General features: G+C 42.9%; 1 protein-coding gene across 2 annotated transcripts in view; it reads right to left on the bottom strand.

Annotated features, from left to right (window-relative positions):
- MARCHF3 (membrane associated ring-CH-type finger 3) overlaps positions 1–16,416 on the bottom strand; it is a 342,991-nt gene that overhangs the window by 136,023 nt on the left and 190,552 nt on the right. Inside the window, exons 1-2 of one of the 2 annotated variants that reach the window (XM_089684769.1) lie at positions 2,873–3,021; positions 2,233–2,473 (exon numbers count right to left, since the gene is read on the bottom strand). In XM_089684769.1, the coding sequence (XP_089540895.1) occupies positions 2,233–2,417 (185 nt within the window). In that variant the 5' untranslated portion in view covers positions 2,418–2,473; positions 2,873–3,021. Of the gene's footprint in view, positions 1–2,232; positions 2,474–2,872; positions 3,022–16,416 lie in introns of those variants that run through there. The other variant, XM_089684768.1, reaches the window with a different exon arrangement.

Here is a 16,416-nt window from a genome sequence, read left to right as displayed (position 1 = left end):
AAAAAGAAAAAAGAAAAAAAGGTGAACAGTTTTCACAGCACAAAGGCACCACCCGCACACTAAAACACTATCCCGAATCCTAAAATGGATCGTTTTAGCATGCAGCTAGTGTGAACTGGCTCTTAAAGTGATGTGAATATGTAATAACATAGGAAAAGATGAAGTATTCGATAATACAAACAGATGCTGAAGGGTGATTACCCTTTTATATTAAAGTCATTCTAAAGGCAGAAGGTTGTTTACCCTAATGTATTCTCTGCATAAAGGTAAAAAATCTTCTAAGTGCAGCTTCCCCGCCCCCCCCCCCCCTTTTACTTACCTGAGCTTGACCTCGATCCAGTGCTGTGCTCTCTCCTTCCTCACTGGCTCAGAGACAGCAGTGGAAGCCATTGCTGCTAATCACAGCCAGTGAGGAGGGAGTGAGGCTGAGACATACTCTGGGTGTCAATGGATACCCAAAGCGTGACTCGGGAGCATGCCCGCACGAGTGCCCCCATAGCAAACCACTTGCTATAGGGGCAAACGGTGGGATGGGGGGGAGGAGTCAGGAGTGACGGTGGGTGACCCCAAAAAAAAAGGATGACTGCGCTGCTTTGTGCAAAACCATCACACAGAGCTGGAAAGCATAACATTCTTTTTATTTTTTAAAAAGTATATATGGGTTTACAGTTACTTTATTAACATTAGGTCCTATGACATTGAACACAAACTATATAATTAAACGATGATGACTGAGTCTCGGTTCACATATATGTGAATTCGGATGCATTTTGAACTGCACCAATTCGCATGACATGTGAACCAAAAGGCTTTTCTGTGAGCCTGTTCACATGTGTGCGGGCCAGCCGCAGTGCAATCTGAAAAAGAGTCCTGTGCGATTTTCAGTCCGGTTCGGGTGCGATTTCCAATCTCATACACTTTTAACAAATCGCACTGGAATTGCACATGAACTGCTGAACAAAACCACACCAGACCTGGCTTTAAAACTCACACTGCAAACCAGCCCCACACATATGTGGACCCAGTGTAAATATCAGCATACAGTAGACAGAAGTGTTTTAGAAAGTATCTCATTCTTTTAAATGAAGAGTATTTTTTATTACGAAATTTTTTTATATTGGTAAAACAGCTGACATAAAATATACTGGCTAGAGCACAATCTGTCCACAGATTATTTTTCAGCTGCAGGTATTTCAAGCAAAAAATTCCTGCAATTTACATGATGCAGATCATCACAAATATGCCCCTCTTCTTGGCAGATCTTTGCTAATAATTTCCAGACCATCTCTCGTTCTTATAAGATGAGTCAGACTGTTTTTTACCTCTTTGACCATAAACATTTTTCTCTCCCTTCATGAAACAATTTTAACAGATTTACATGCCCCCATTTAAATAACTGCAGTCATTTGCTAACTAACTACAATTATTACTCTCATGATGTGAAAACTTTAGTATTCTCAGTAAAAATATACAGTATAACTAGAACGCTATATAAATCCTGTATAATAATAATAATAATAATAATAAATAATAATAATATAATGTCAACATGCTAGCAGCAATATTCTGAAGTCAGCTACAGACAAGATGTGATTTGGAAAAGCATTGTGCTGACTCTAAGGTAAAATTTTATAGTACTATGATCATACTATCATACAGTACTAGTACCTAATACTAAAATACAGCTGTACTGTCAACATCACAAGACAGAGTACCTAAATTAATAAAAAAAAAAAAAGCAAAAAAAAAAAAACAAAAAACACTGGGCAGGTTTAATCAGTTTAAAAAAAACGATTTTTTTTTCATAGAGGAGGAAAACTGACTCAAAATAGTATTTTTATTTAGCTGTATATCTCTCACCCTTATAAAAAAACAAACAAAAAACAAACAAAAAAAAACCACAAAGGATGGTAAACATGCATGTACATGATTTTGGCAGGTTTAATCAAATTATTTACATTTTTTTGCAAAAAAAAAGAAAAAAGAAAACTATACAAAATCTTCAGTTTGTGGCATCATTTCAAGTTTTTACACAATGATCCGCGAATGAACAAAACACTGCAAACACATACTCTTGCCTTTTTTTCTATTGCTAAAACTACATGTCACTGATGTTGGGCTTGCCATGATGTACTGAAGTCCTCATTGTTTACACTGGCAGTGCTGGGCTTGGTGCAACACAGCCATCCCAAAACACACAAGAGCATTAAAAGACTGATGAACGGTACCTACCTCTGTGTTGTTAGAGTCCGTACTACTGTAGACAGCAGCTGACCGTCTTTTGCTGAAACTTGCATGACATACTGTGGCTGTCCATTCACAAGACTGCTACAATCTTCCACTGTCTTTCCAGAGGGTGCTGAGCTAGTGCAGTCTGGTAAGACCTCAGGCAGGTGACTGCAGCGGCTTGTTGTCATAGTGACAGACAGCAATTATAGTGCTAATAGCTTCCGTATACGTACTGTATTTCCATCTGCAAAGAAAGAAAAAAAAAAAATCACAAATCGGTTCAGTTGTTTTTGGCACGTGGTTCACACACATTTGATACCGAGCTAATAAGGTGCAGTTATTTCCTCCGGCGGGTACACAGGATGAAGATGTTAGGCCTGACTTTAACACAAACATGTGTCGCCTAAGTCAGGAGGCTGGCATTAATAGAGAAAAAAACGCAGCTTGCTCAAAATACAACGCCGATAAAACATGACCATTGTCTCCTGACTAATGAGAAGGATGTTTCAGCGTCACCAGCAGGATTTGCGGCACAGATGTTCAGAAGAGGAGAAGAATAAAAGTGCTGCTCTTAAAAAATAAAAAAAACCCCAACAATCTCCCACTAAAGAATATGTCACGGGAAAACGGGCTTAACGCTTACTGCTCCGCAGGCAGGACAGCAGCCGTTCTCAGCTCCAGCTACTGGAATGATAGCTGTTTTCCTTGTCTGCCGGGATGATCAGGTAGCAATGGATGTCTTTTCTGAATAATCCATGGAGTGTCATAGAGCGACCTGGGCCTCATTTGAATTCTTGTCACATACAGGTGACTGGAAGCTCCTACTTACGGCTGTGGAAAATCAGTTTTCTACACGCCGGGGGCTGGGAGGCAGGCTGACCATCAAAGGAACTAAATTAATGTAAAGAGTCTTAATGAATCTGCCTCACTTAACGTCAATTTGTGTTCCCTTTACATCAATTATCGCTGTCTGTCACATCCAGCAGGGTATGGCAGGAAAGGCACTCAATCACCTTCCAATGAATTCTTAAACTTTGTTTATGCTGCTGAATTAGAAATGCTTTTAAAAATGATGTGGTTCAGTATGACCTGGTCAAAAGAAAATAAAACAATGTCAATCCTATTTCTAAGGTTGGCCATACATGTTTTTTTTTTTTCTTTCCTTCATCCAGCGTGCAGAACAACAACAACACCAACAACAACAAAAAAAAATGACAGATTCCTGCATCCAAACTAACAAGGGAGGTAGGTTGTGGAATCATCCTGGCAAGATTCCTGCATCCAAACTAACAAGGGAGGTAGGTTGTGGAATCATCCTGAACAGATTCCTCCATCCAAACTGTAACGGAACCGGACCCCAGACCGCACTTGGGTATATTCCGTTATACCGCAGCTTCCCTGTCCGAACACAAATCCACGGACCACACCCTTGAAATCCCTCAGGAAATAGACAGCACCCAACTCTTCTTAAAACAGGAAGTCAACTCCTTTATTTTTACACAAACAACAAGTTATATACACAGGGCGGGGAAACACAACCAGGAATAGGAAACACATTAGCCCGCCCCATCAGTGGGAAGGGCTACAGGAAACACATCATCAGCCCACCCCATCAGTGGGAAGGGCTACAGGAAACACATCATCAGCCCACCCCATCAGTGAGAAGGGCTACAGCACATGGCGGAGAACAAAGGACAACACACCAATACACAATACTAGGACATTCACAGGGACATTGACAGGCACAGGGTGAATTAAACATAATGAGGGGAACATGAGCTGACACAGAGGTCCCCCCACCCCCAAAAGTCACTCCTGTCACATATCTCTCCTTTTGGCAGGAGACTAACGCAGGAGTAGATCCCAGACGGATGTACTCTGAAGTTAGTCTGTACCTCCAGTCCCTCAATATCAGCACCCACCCAGTACCCCATGCAAATTGTCCCACACCAAGCGTTACTCACCCAGCCAACCTCTGCCTCTCCCGTAGAACATACCCGCTGCTGGGGGAGAAGTACGGACTGGTCCTTCTCCCTGAAATCCTCTCAGCCACTGGAGAGAAGACAGGGTGGCTTGGCCGACTCCATCATGCTGTGGGGGATCTGGGCCGACTGCCCAGCATCCCTGGGGTATCTAGGTGGTGGCTGTAGTCCTATCCACGGACAACAGCTCCAGCTGCTGTTGTGAGGTGCCACTTGCATCCTCTTCCTGTAGCTCCTGCGGTGCTGGTTGTTGTGGGCAGAGGTCGACAACACCATGCCTGGTGCCAGCTCTTCTGTGGGAGATGTGCCAGCTGGTTCCTCCTCAGCAGAAAAGTCAATCAAATCCCCAGCCTCTGGAACTGGTGTCTGAGGATAGGTGTTCACCATCTCCTGTCCGTGAAACTCAGAAGATGTTACTAGTGCTGGGCAGAGTTCAGTACTGTTTGGCTCTGTGGCCAGCTCTACTGCTGGTTCCTCCTCATCCGAGAAGTCTATCAGATCCCCAGTCTCTGGAATTTCCACTGCTGATTCTTGGGCATGCTGCCGAACATGTCTTAGCAGTTGCCTGTATGCCCTTTCCAGATGCAGTTCTTTCTTCAGCAGGTATTCCAGATCTGGTTCAAGCTCTGAGACCCCTGTGAGACCGAACATAGCCTCTCTACCTTCTCGCAACTCCTCCAGGGTGGGTTCTCCTTCATCGCCAAACACAAAAAGATCTGTGAGGCTCTCCCACAGCAATCCAGGCCCACCAAAGTCATGTCCCTCAGGAGAGCACTCCATTGACACCCCTAAATATTCCTGCTCAGCATACCACCGCAAAGCCCGATATTTATTGTCCAGTTGTATCTCCTGCTGGACCAGCCTGTCCAACTCAGTCACCCATTGCTTCTGGGGTCGCTTTCCCAGGAATGGCATCCGTAACTTCCGATGGTCCCTGGCCCTTTCCTCTAGGGTTGGATAACACTTGCCTTTCTCCATACCAGTCGCCTGGAGGGCTCCTCTCCAAAGGTTCTCCCAAATCCGCTGCCTGAGCTGCAGGTACTGATCCGTAGACACAGTCCTGGGGTATGTTGCAAGAACAGTCTGCAGCAGCCCTGGGAACTCTGATGCCAGGTCCATATCTCCACTGGGGTGACTGATGTCTCTTTTCCTGATCTTGAATCCCGGTGGTGGTTTGGATGTGTTTACAGCTTGGAAGCACAATCCCAACGCTGCCACCAATGTAACGGAAACGGACCCCAGACCGCACTTGGGTATATTCCGTTATACCGCAGCTTCCCTGTCCGAACACAAATCCACGGACCACACCCTTGAAATCCCTCAGGAAATAGACAGCACCCAACTCTTCTTAAAACAGGAAGTCAACTCCTTTATTTTTACACAAACAACAAGTTATACACACAGGGCGGGGAAACACAACCAGGAACAGGAAACACATTAGCCCGCCCCAACAGTGGCAAGGGCTACAGGAAACACATCATCAGCCCACCCCATCAGTGGGAAGGGCTACAGCACATGGCGGAGAACAAAGGACAACACACCAATACACAATACTAGGACATTCACACCCTGTACCCCTTAACAGGCACAGGGTGAATTAAACATAATGAGGGGAGCATGAGCTGACACAGAGGTCCCCTAACCCCCAAAAGTCACTCCCATCACGAAAACTAACAAGGGAGGTAGATGGCGGAATCAACCTGGACAGAATCCTGCATCCAAGCTAACAAGGGAGGTAGGTGGCGGAATCATCCAGGACAGATTCCTGCATCCAAACTAAGAAGGGAGGTAGGTTGTGGAATCATCCTGGACAGATTCCTGCACCCAAACTAACAAGAGAGGTAGGTTGTGGAATCATCCTGGACAGATTCCTTCATCCAAACTAACAAGGGAGGTAGGTGGCGGAATCAACCTGAAAAGAATCCTGCATCCAAACTAACAAGGGAGGTAGGTGGCAGAATCAACCCGGACAGAATCCTGCATCCAAACTAACAAGGGAGGTAGGTGACAGAATCAACCCAGACAAATTCCTGCATCCAAACTAACAAGGGAGGTAGGTGGCGGAATCAACCCGGACAGATTCCTGCATCCAAACTAACAAGGGAGGAAGGTGGCGGAATCAACCTGGACGGAATCCTGCATCCAACTAACAAGGGAGGTAGGTGGCGGAATCAACCCAGACAAATTTCTGCATCCAAACTAACAAGTAAGGTAGGTGGCGGAATCATCCCGGACAGATTCCTGCATCCAAACTAACAAGGGAGGTAGGTGGTGGAATCATCGCGGACAGATTTGTGCATCCAAACTAACAAGGGAGGAAAGGGGCGGAATCATCCCAGACAGACTCCTGCATCCAAACTAACAAGGGAGGTAGGTGGCGGAATCATCCTGGACAGATTTCTGCATCCAAACTAACAAGGGAGGCAGGTGGTGGAATCATCCCGGACAGATTCCTGCATCCAAACTAACAAGGGAGGTAGGTGGCAGAATCATCCTGAACAGACTCCTGCATGCAAACTAACAAGGGAGGTAGGTGGCGGAATCATCCCGGACAGAGTCCTGCATCCAAACTAATAAGGGAGGAAGGTGGCAGAATCAACCTGGACAGATTCCTGCATCCAAACTAACAAGGGAGGAAGGTGGCGGAATCAACCCGGACAAAATCCTGCATCCAAACTAACAAGGGAGGTAGGTGGCGGAATCATCCCGGATAGATTCCTGCGTCCAAACTAACAAGAGAGGTAGGTGGCGGAATCAACCCGGACAGAATCCTTCATCCAAACTAACAAGGGAGGTAGATGGTGGAATCATCCCGGATACATTCTTTCATCCAAACTAACAAGGGAGGTAGATGGTGGAATCATCCCGCTAGGATGGTGTATTCTGACAGCAGCACCTGCTGCTGGCAGAATACATGGATCAGTGGCTGTAGCCGATTGGCTGCGGCCACTGACCTATGAAAAATTTTCCAACATGGCCCTTCGACAAAAGTCGATTAAATAAACAAAAGTTGATCAAACCCTCTCGCGTAAGTTGTACCAGTTTATCTACAGCAGCCTGTTCCCTACATCTATTCAAAGTGCAGAATTTACACAGGAACTCTAAGCTCTAAAAACCAGGGGGTGGGGAGCTGAAGTTGCATCAGTAAGCAGAGCTCTGGGAGCTGATTGGAGGAAAGGGACACTCCTCCCTCCACACAGCACACAGGAACAGAGCTAAGGCTCTGAAATCACAGGCTGTGCCATCCCCTGTCACCATTTTTCTCTGGGCGTCAGGAAAAACTTCTCAGAAGTGATTCATGCTGATAGCAGAGGAATGAGGCAACAGACAGAAACAACACTTTGCGCTCTGGATTGAGACAAGTACACACTATAGGAGGGATATGCTTTGTTCATAATTTCATGTCTGAGGTCCACAACCACTTTAATGCTATTGACACAGCATCATATTGTCATTTGTTTTTTTAGTTTAATTTAGTTTCAATTAACTGATCCCAAAGTCTGGTGTACACTGGCCTTTAATTTAATTAGTAAGGATAATACATATTAAAGGTAAAGCCATAGATCTACAAACGTCTATTGTAGCACGCATATCAGACAAATTTGCTCAATCTAAAAAATATAAGACCTGATGTGCTGTAACAGCTGTGGTTCATGTGTTTTAATCTACATTGATTAAAGCATATTTCCCTTCATTTCCTGCTCTAGTAAAATGACAGCTGGAACTTGATTGGTTGCTAAGGCTTCTCATTTTATATCCTTCATTTTTTTAAATAAATCAGCTCAATTTGATAAGCGTATTCTATAAAACTGCTCCAGTTGTCGATTGTGCCTACTATATAAATATGTGAATGTAGCGTGTGCTTTGCTGCATTATACATGCGTGTTTTCCTACTAAATGTGGCTGTGCTTTGGGCTGTGTATATGCTGTGACAGTGCTGGCCTTGTGTGCCTTACTGTAGACAGAATGCTCGGTTTAGTGGATCTATGTATGCGCTCTAGTGCACATCGCCTTGCAGTGAGGGAGGATGTCTGGTCTGCACAAGGTCTCTGTGGGAGTCTCCTAGACCATATTACTCTGTTGAAGGACAGTTGCTTTCTGCCTGGATAATCTAAAAACAATTTAGGTAGAAAAAAAACATAACCTTTAGAAAGTAACACCAATGAGCAATAATCCATATAAACAATATTGCAAGAATGAGAGAGAACAATTCTCAGACTATTGTGACAGGAACAATGATAATAACTAGAGACATGGTAATTACACTTGTCTGGAATTAATGCTAAGTTTTCCTGCTTGATATAGCATTTATTGTCTTATTCAGCCTAATTCAGCCTCTCGTGACCTTTGTACCCCAGAGGAACCTTTGAACTAATTTTCAGATCTCACGGCACCACTGTTAAATTAGTCCATTAGGGGGTCATTGGGAAAATGCCCCTTACATTGCTGGAGGACAGTGGGAAGAATACCCCTTACAGTGGTGGTCAGAACACCATTTTTTCTGTCATGCCATTAAATCTTCCAAGTTGCTCTGGACCTGGAACTATGTAGGCACCATCAGGGGAGGTCAGTTAGTTACAGCTCAAAGAACCCCTTCCCAACTCTGGAGGAACCCTAGACTTCCATGGAAAAATGCCCCTTACATTGCTGGAGGACAGTGGGAAGAATGCCCATTACAGTAGTGGTCAGAACACCATTTTTGCTGTCTTGCCATTGAATCTGCCAAGTTGCACTGGACCTGGAACTATGTAGGCAACATCAAGGGATGTCAGTTAGCCACAGCTCAAGGAACCCCTTCTCAACTCTGGAGGAACCCTAGAGTTCCATGGAACCCTAGTTGAGAATGTCTGGTGTAATTCGTCTTTTGCACATATATATTATTAATGGATTTGAATTATATTTAGAATGACTCTGTTTGAAAATCTAATAGCGTATGGCCAGCTTAAGGAATGCAATAGTCTGGAGCTTGCTGGTGCAGAATTCAGACAAACATTCACATGAACTTTCACATGAAAATTAGCAGTACACTCGACCACTTGACAAAAGTCATTTGAAAGCACTCTTTTGTTTGCTATTAACATTTGATTTTGGAAATAAAGGGCTTTACTAAGCAAAAAAACACTGTTAGAGATTAGTTCATTCGAGAAAACGTTTCCATCCTGCTCTTTCGAATTTTCTTGTCATTACGGTTGACCCTGCTAATGATTAGAACATTGAAAGGTTGTTCTTAAAACAAAAATATTTAACAAAATTCTGCTAGCATATAGTCAGCTTTACATCAAAAGTAAATTCTCACCAACAAAGAAAGAAGAGACAATATTAATGTGAGGAGATATTTATGAAGACAATGTACACAATTTCCTACACATGAATGCAAATAAATAATTACAACTGTGGTCAATGTACACCGTTACCAGAAACGCGTCAGGTGCACTGCAGTTAGCGGAATGTGACCAAAGCTGGCCATACACTGTTCTTTTTTTCTTTCATTCAGGGCTGACAGAAAAAAAATTAACAGATTCTTCCACCTGCAGAAACAAGGTGCATGGAGGAATCCACCCCCGCCTGGACATTGTGTTCTGACAGAGGCACGCTGATCAGGGGCTGCAGTTGATTGGCTGCAGTCACTGATCAATGAAAATTTTCCAACATGTCCATTTGACAGACATTAAATAACTGACTTCTGTCAAGCAGGGACAGCCACTGATAGCCAAGCCAAGTCCCTACTGAACCAGACCTATTTTGATCTAGCCAAGGCCAGCTTAATGCAGCTTTGGTTGAGGCACATACAGTGCAGGGCTTGTCAGGAGGAAACAACCACCGTTTATAGTGTGTCTGATGTATCGGTAGGATGCAGCCCATTTTTAACAAAGTGGACACAAATTCACACAAACATGTATATAAAACAATGACATGCTTTATATGTACACACGCTGGTGTATACTGTGTTACGTACATTTTAAGATATATGGTATTTATGAATCTACTCATATACAGTATAAACCCAATTACATATATACACTCAGCTGTAGATGGTAGAAGCATAAACATGATTTTAATGTATACTAGCAAAAGTATGTTTGTTCCAGGCACTAACACAGTTGAGGATTTTAATGGGAGCCAGAGTCTGGGGACAGAGGAGAAGAGCAGACATGGATCACTGATGTAGACTGGCTACAGGCCATGGTGAGAGTTGGAGTCCTCCAGCATATAATATGCTGTTTACAGGTCATGGTGAGAGTTGGGAGTCCTCCAGCATATAATATGCTGTGTACAGTTCATGGTGAGAGTTGGAGTCCTCCAGCATATAATATGCTGTGTCCAGGTCATGATGAGAGTTGGAGTCCTCCAGCATATAATATGTTATGTACAGGTCATGGTGAGAGTTGAAGTCCTCCAGCATATAATATGCTGTGTACAGGTCATGGTGAGAGTTGGAGTCCTCCACCATATAATATGTTGTGTAAAGGTCATAGTGAGATTTGGAGTCCTCCAGCATTTAATATGTTGTGTACAGGCCAGGGTGAGAGTTGAAGTCCTCCAGCATATAATATGCTGTGTACAGGTCATGGTGAGAGTTGGAGTCCTCCACCATATAATATGTTGTGTAAAGGTCATAGTGAGATTTGGAGTCCTCCAGCATTTAATATGTTGTGTACAGGCCAGGGTGAGAGTTGAAGTCCTCCAGCATATAATATGCTGTGTACAGGTCATGGTGAGAGTTGGAGTCCTCCACCATATAATATGTTGTGTAAAGGTCATAGTGAGATTTGGAGTCCTCCAGCATTTAATATGTTGTGTACAGGCCAGGGTGAGAGTTGGAGTCCTCCAGCATTTAATATGTTGTGTACAGGCCAGGGTGAGAGTTGGAGTCCTCCAGCATATAATATGCTGTGTACAGGCCAAGGTGAGAGTTGGAGTCCTTCAGCATATAATATGTTATGTACAGGTCATGGTGAGATATGACAGTCACATTTTGCAGTATAGGAGGAAGAATGAAAAAAGAAATGGGGTGCTGCATTTTGAGCAGCTGGCTCCCAGTCATAGAGGGTAAATGGATTGTGAGTTTGAAGGGCTCAGGGGGTATCTGTCAGTGCAGCTGGAAATCTATTGCTTATGTCACAGGCCCATTCAAACCTCTTCTGTTGCCTGCAGAAAATCCCATTACTTGCACTGCATGAAAATGCAATTTGTTCCTAGGAGGCTAGTTGACATCTAAATGCTTCAAATACATTTTGTATGTTCAGATGCTTTAAAAGTGACCCTGTTATTAAGCCTCTCTATGAGTTCCATCCTGTACAATACGTTAAATACGTACCTGCCTAGCGGTTGCCAAGCCGTATATTCGCTTTCTTTAAGAGCGCATGGTATTGCTGCTATCCAACACTGCTGGGTGTGTCAGAAATTGTTCTACTCCCCCCCCCCCCCACATTGATAACAGCAAAGATTTTTTTCAATACCCAACAGACAGCTAAGTATTTAGCCTATTATTAGATTGTATGCTTTCATGAGCAGCGCCCTCTTAATCCTCTTGTTTTTTTTTATTGTATTGTAACTATACTGTCTCCCTTTATCCACTTGCCATTTTTTTTGCGATACGGAGCTGAATTATTTTAACTGACAACTGCGCAGTCATGCAATGCTCTACATAAATTAAATTTATGTAATTTTTTCCCCACAAATAGAGCTTTCTTTTGTTGGTATTTGATCATGTCTGTGTTTTTTATTATTTGCCCCTTGTTTTTTATTATTTGCCCTATAAAGAAAAAAAATACGGACAATTTTGAAAGAAAAAAAAAAAACAATATTTCTGCCTTTTTGATATAAAACATATCCAATAAAAAATAAAAAAATCTAATTTCTTCATAAATTTAGGCCAAAATGTATTCTGCTACATGTCTTCGCTAAAAAAAATCCCAATACATGTAAATTAATTGTTTTATGTTAAAGTTACAGTGTCTACAAATGGTGGTATATATACTGGAGTTTTTTCTTTTTGTACTAGTAATGGCGGTGATCAGCTACTTATTGCAGGACTGCGGCGGGCATTCTGACACTGGGTGGGAACTGACTAACGGCCACTGACATCTCCAGTGACACTAATACTGTGATCAGTGCTAATAAAAGCACTGACACTGTACTAATGACACTGGGCAGGAAGGGGTTAACATCTGGGGTGATCAAAGGGTTGACTGTGTGTTGTGTTGTGCTTACACTGTGTACTGTTTTACTAGGGAGAAAGCAGCATGTCCATGCTGACAGGAGAGAGATCTGTGTTGTTTACACACAGATCTCTCCTCTCTCAGCTTTAGTGGTGATCACCGAGTGCCGGCCAAGAATCGCCGGCCAGGACCTGGTGATTGACATCCGCTGCAACCAATGGCAGCATGGGTAGGGCAGCACGTGCGCCCCCTAACCGGAACTGCAAAATCACGTATATTTCCGTGATTCTGCGCACAACGGACACCCTGTAGCAATGTATCTGCTATAGGGCGGTAGGCAAGTGGTTATATTGTAAAATGCTGCACAAATTGTTGGCACTATATAAATCCTGTATAATCATAATATTCCTTTCTTCAGGGTGGCACTTACTAAGTTCCATTAGAATACTGACAAGGTAGTTTAAAGGAGAACTACTGAAATTAAAGCGTTAATGTATAAAAATACATATTTTGTGCAACAGTGTGCATTGTAACTGCATCACAGAAAATCTACATTCTAATTTTTTACTCTCATTTTGCATAATGCATGAAGAAAAAAACTGCACAGAATTGCATATACACATGTTAAAAACACAGGAACACATAGAAAAGTGATGGCAGAAAAAAAGACCAACTGGTCATTCGAATCTGCCCAATTTTGTAGAGTTAGATATGATTTTTTTTTGTTTGTTTTTTTTATCTTTTTTGGTTAACTTTTTTTCAGTATAGATCTATGTTTTTCCAAAACATATTTGAATACACTTGCTGTTGACCGACTCAATACTTCTGCAGGAAGTCTATTCAGAGCATCTACAACTCTTTCCGAAAAATAGTACTTTCCAAAGCTAGCCATACACGATTCATTTTTTTTCATTCAACCAGTGAATTAAAGAAAAAAATAAAATAATAGAGCCTATTTGATGTGGATGTGGATGGGGAAATGACTCCCACTGAGCTATTGTATTCTGCCAGCAGGAAGCCTTCTCCACCTGAAGAACACAATGATCAGTGCTGCCAACGGCACTAATCTTGTTGTGCACAAGTTGATTGATAACCCAACTTGTGTACAACCAGCCAGCCCATACATGGATCGAAATTCTGGTCCCTGCTAAGCCAGCCAAATTTTGATCCATGTATGGCTGGGCTAAGATTATTTTTTAACTTTCCTCCTGCTAGTTTGAGGTCATGTCCCCGTGTTCATGATCTTGGCTTCATATTGAAAATACTGCCCTCCTGAACGTTATTCACCACCTTGATGTCTTTAAAGGTTTCAGTCATGTCTCCCCTTTCTCTTCTGTCCTCCAAACCGTACATACTAGGTTCTTGAAGTCTCTGATATGTTTTATTCCTCACAGCTTTCACCATTTTTATTGCCTGTCTCTGGAATTGTTCTATCTTATTGTAAGTGAGGTCTCCAGAAATAGACAAAGTATTCTAAATCTGGTCCAACTAAAGATCCTGCTGGCGACCCCTCTAGTGACGCATCCTAGAATATTATTTGCCTTTCCCACTGCCTGGCCACACTGTTTGCTCATTATGCAATCAACTGAAATAAGTGCTCCTAAATATTTTTTCTCTTTAGTGCTGGTCAACACTGTACTCCAAATACTGTATTCTATCAAAGTATTATTTTTCCCTAGCTGCATTATTTTACATTTAGAAACATTGAACACTGAAGGTTGCACTTCTTTAACCAATCTTCCAGCAATGCCAAATCATGTTCTATGTTACAGCAGGGGAGTATCATGAAATCAGTGGGCCCGAGTGCAAGTTCAATAGTGGGCCCTAGGCAGTGATAAAGAAAAAAAAATGCTTTGTGCTCCAGGGAGAAAAGTGGAAGTGGTTTAAATTGAGCTATTTAAATGGGTGTGGCTTAAAAGGGGTGTGGTTAAATACAGTCTAGGATTAATGGGGCCCCCTGGGCAGTAAGAGATAATGGGGCCCCCTGTGCCCCTGCCTCTACTCAAGCCACACCCACACAACACCCTACCTATATATTGTAGCTCAGTTGCATAGAATGGGCATTTAAATATTTACTGCAGCAAAGACATGAATGTTTCTTTCCGTAGAAGCCACTGCGCACTTCCAGGTTTAAAGATGGCTGCCATGTGGGGGAAGTGAAAGTGAGAGGGTAAAAGAGAGAGAGAGAGAGAGAGAGAGAGAGAGAGGGAGGAAGGGATGAGAGAGGAGGGGTGGGTTTTAAATTGCGCTAAAAATCGGGCATGGCTTAAAAGGGGTGTGGGTAAATAGTGTCTGAGATGACTTATATAGTGCAGAATGAGGTAATGTTAAATAGGGAATGTACAGTGTGGAGTGTATGACAGTGGGTAGTATGTACAGGGAGAGGAGTGCAAAGTGTACGGTGGTGGGTAGTATGTGCAGGATGGTGTCAGTAGGGCAGTGGATTTAATGTTATATTATTTTTAGCATTATTCCAAAATTATTTTGGGTGGCCAGTGGATGATGTCAGTAGAGCAATGTTGTGGGTGTCAGAATTTTTTTATTTTTATTATTTGATTTTTTTTAATTATTTTTTACAATTTATTTTTGTATTTTTTCTTAACAATGATTTTGTGGAGGCAGTGGACAGTGTCAGTAGGAAGTGAACAAGGAGCACTAGTATATATTGGGCTGCCATTAGATTGGGATGAATAAACAGAACCTGTACCCCCTTATATCGCACATCCTTATCACAGTCCCCCTTACATCAGATATCCCCACATGGGACCAACTACTACCATAGGCTGATGACACAAAACTAAACTTCTTTAGCTGCACTCATAAATGCTATTACTGGAGGACAAAATAGGGAAGAGGAGAAGAGGAGGGAGAGAGATTTGGGGCAAGGAAGGAAAGAAATGGAGGAAGGAAAGAAACAAAGGATGGAAGGAAAGAAGGATGGAAGGAAGGATGGAAGGAAGGAAAGAAGGAAATGGATAGATGACAGAAGGGAGGCAAGGGAGGAATGAAAAAGAAGGGGATGGAGCAATGAAGAAAGGAAGGGAGGAAGGAAGTAAGGGAGGGAGTGGATGGAACAAGGAAAGAAAAAGTGAAGGGAAGGGAAGGAAAAAAGGAAAGGAAGGAAGAGAGGGAGGGAGGGGGATGGAGGAAGGAAGAAAAGGGAGGATGGAATGGATGGAGGAAGGTAGAAAGTGAGGAAGGAAGGAAGAAAGGAAGGAAGGAAAGAAAGGGAGGGAGTGGATGGAACAAGGAAAGAAAAAGGGAAGGGAAGGAAAAAAGGAAAGGAGGGAAGGAAGGAAGGAAGGAAGAAAGGAAGGAAGGAAGGAAGTGGGTGGAGGAAGGAAAAAAAGAAGGAAGAAAAGGGAGGGAAGGAATGGATGGAGGAAGGAAAGAATGAAGGGTGGGGAGGAAGAAAGGAATGGATGGAGGAAGGGAGGCAAGGGAAGAAGAGAAGGAAGGAAGGAAGGAAATTTATTTTTATTATTTAATTTTTTTATTCTTTACAATTTATTTTTGTTTGTTTTTTTCACAATGATCTTGTGGGGGCAGTGAACAGTGTCAGTAGGGAGTGGACAGGGAACATCAGTATATGTTGGGCTGTCATTAGATTGGGATGAATAAATAGAACCTGTATCCCCCTACATCGCACATCCTTATCACAGTCACCCTTACAACAGATGTCTAAAAAAACTAAACTTCTTTGGCTGCACTCATGAATGCTATTGCTGGCGGACAAAATAAGAAAGAGGCGGAGAGGAGGGAGAGAGATTAGGGGGAAGGAAGGAAGGAAGGAAAGAAGGAAGGAAGGAAGGAAGGAAAGGAGGAAGGAAGGAAGGAAAGGAAGGAAGGAAGGAGAGGAAGGAAGGAAAGGGATAGATGAAGGAAGGGAGGAAAGGGAGGAGGGAAAGAAGGGGATGGAGAAAGGAAGGAAGGAAGGGGGGAGGGGCACTGTGCTGTGAGCACCCTGCACCCATGGATGAGATGTATCAGGAGCAAAGTCAGGGATGATCGGTGCAGTGGTGGGGGCAGTGACAAGCACCAAT

This window comes from Staurois parvus, unplaced genomic scaffold, assembly GCF_062004578.1.
Source record: "Staurois parvus isolate SC_StPar_1 unplaced genomic scaffold, SC_StPar_1.0 ptg000355l, whole genome shotgun sequence".
NCBI classification, from domain to species: Eukaryota; Metazoa; Chordata; class Amphibia; order Anura; family Ranidae; genus Staurois; species Staurois parvus.
The sequence above is the reverse complement of the archived record's forward strand: the minus strand, read 5'-3'. Positions and strand labels throughout refer to the sequence as shown.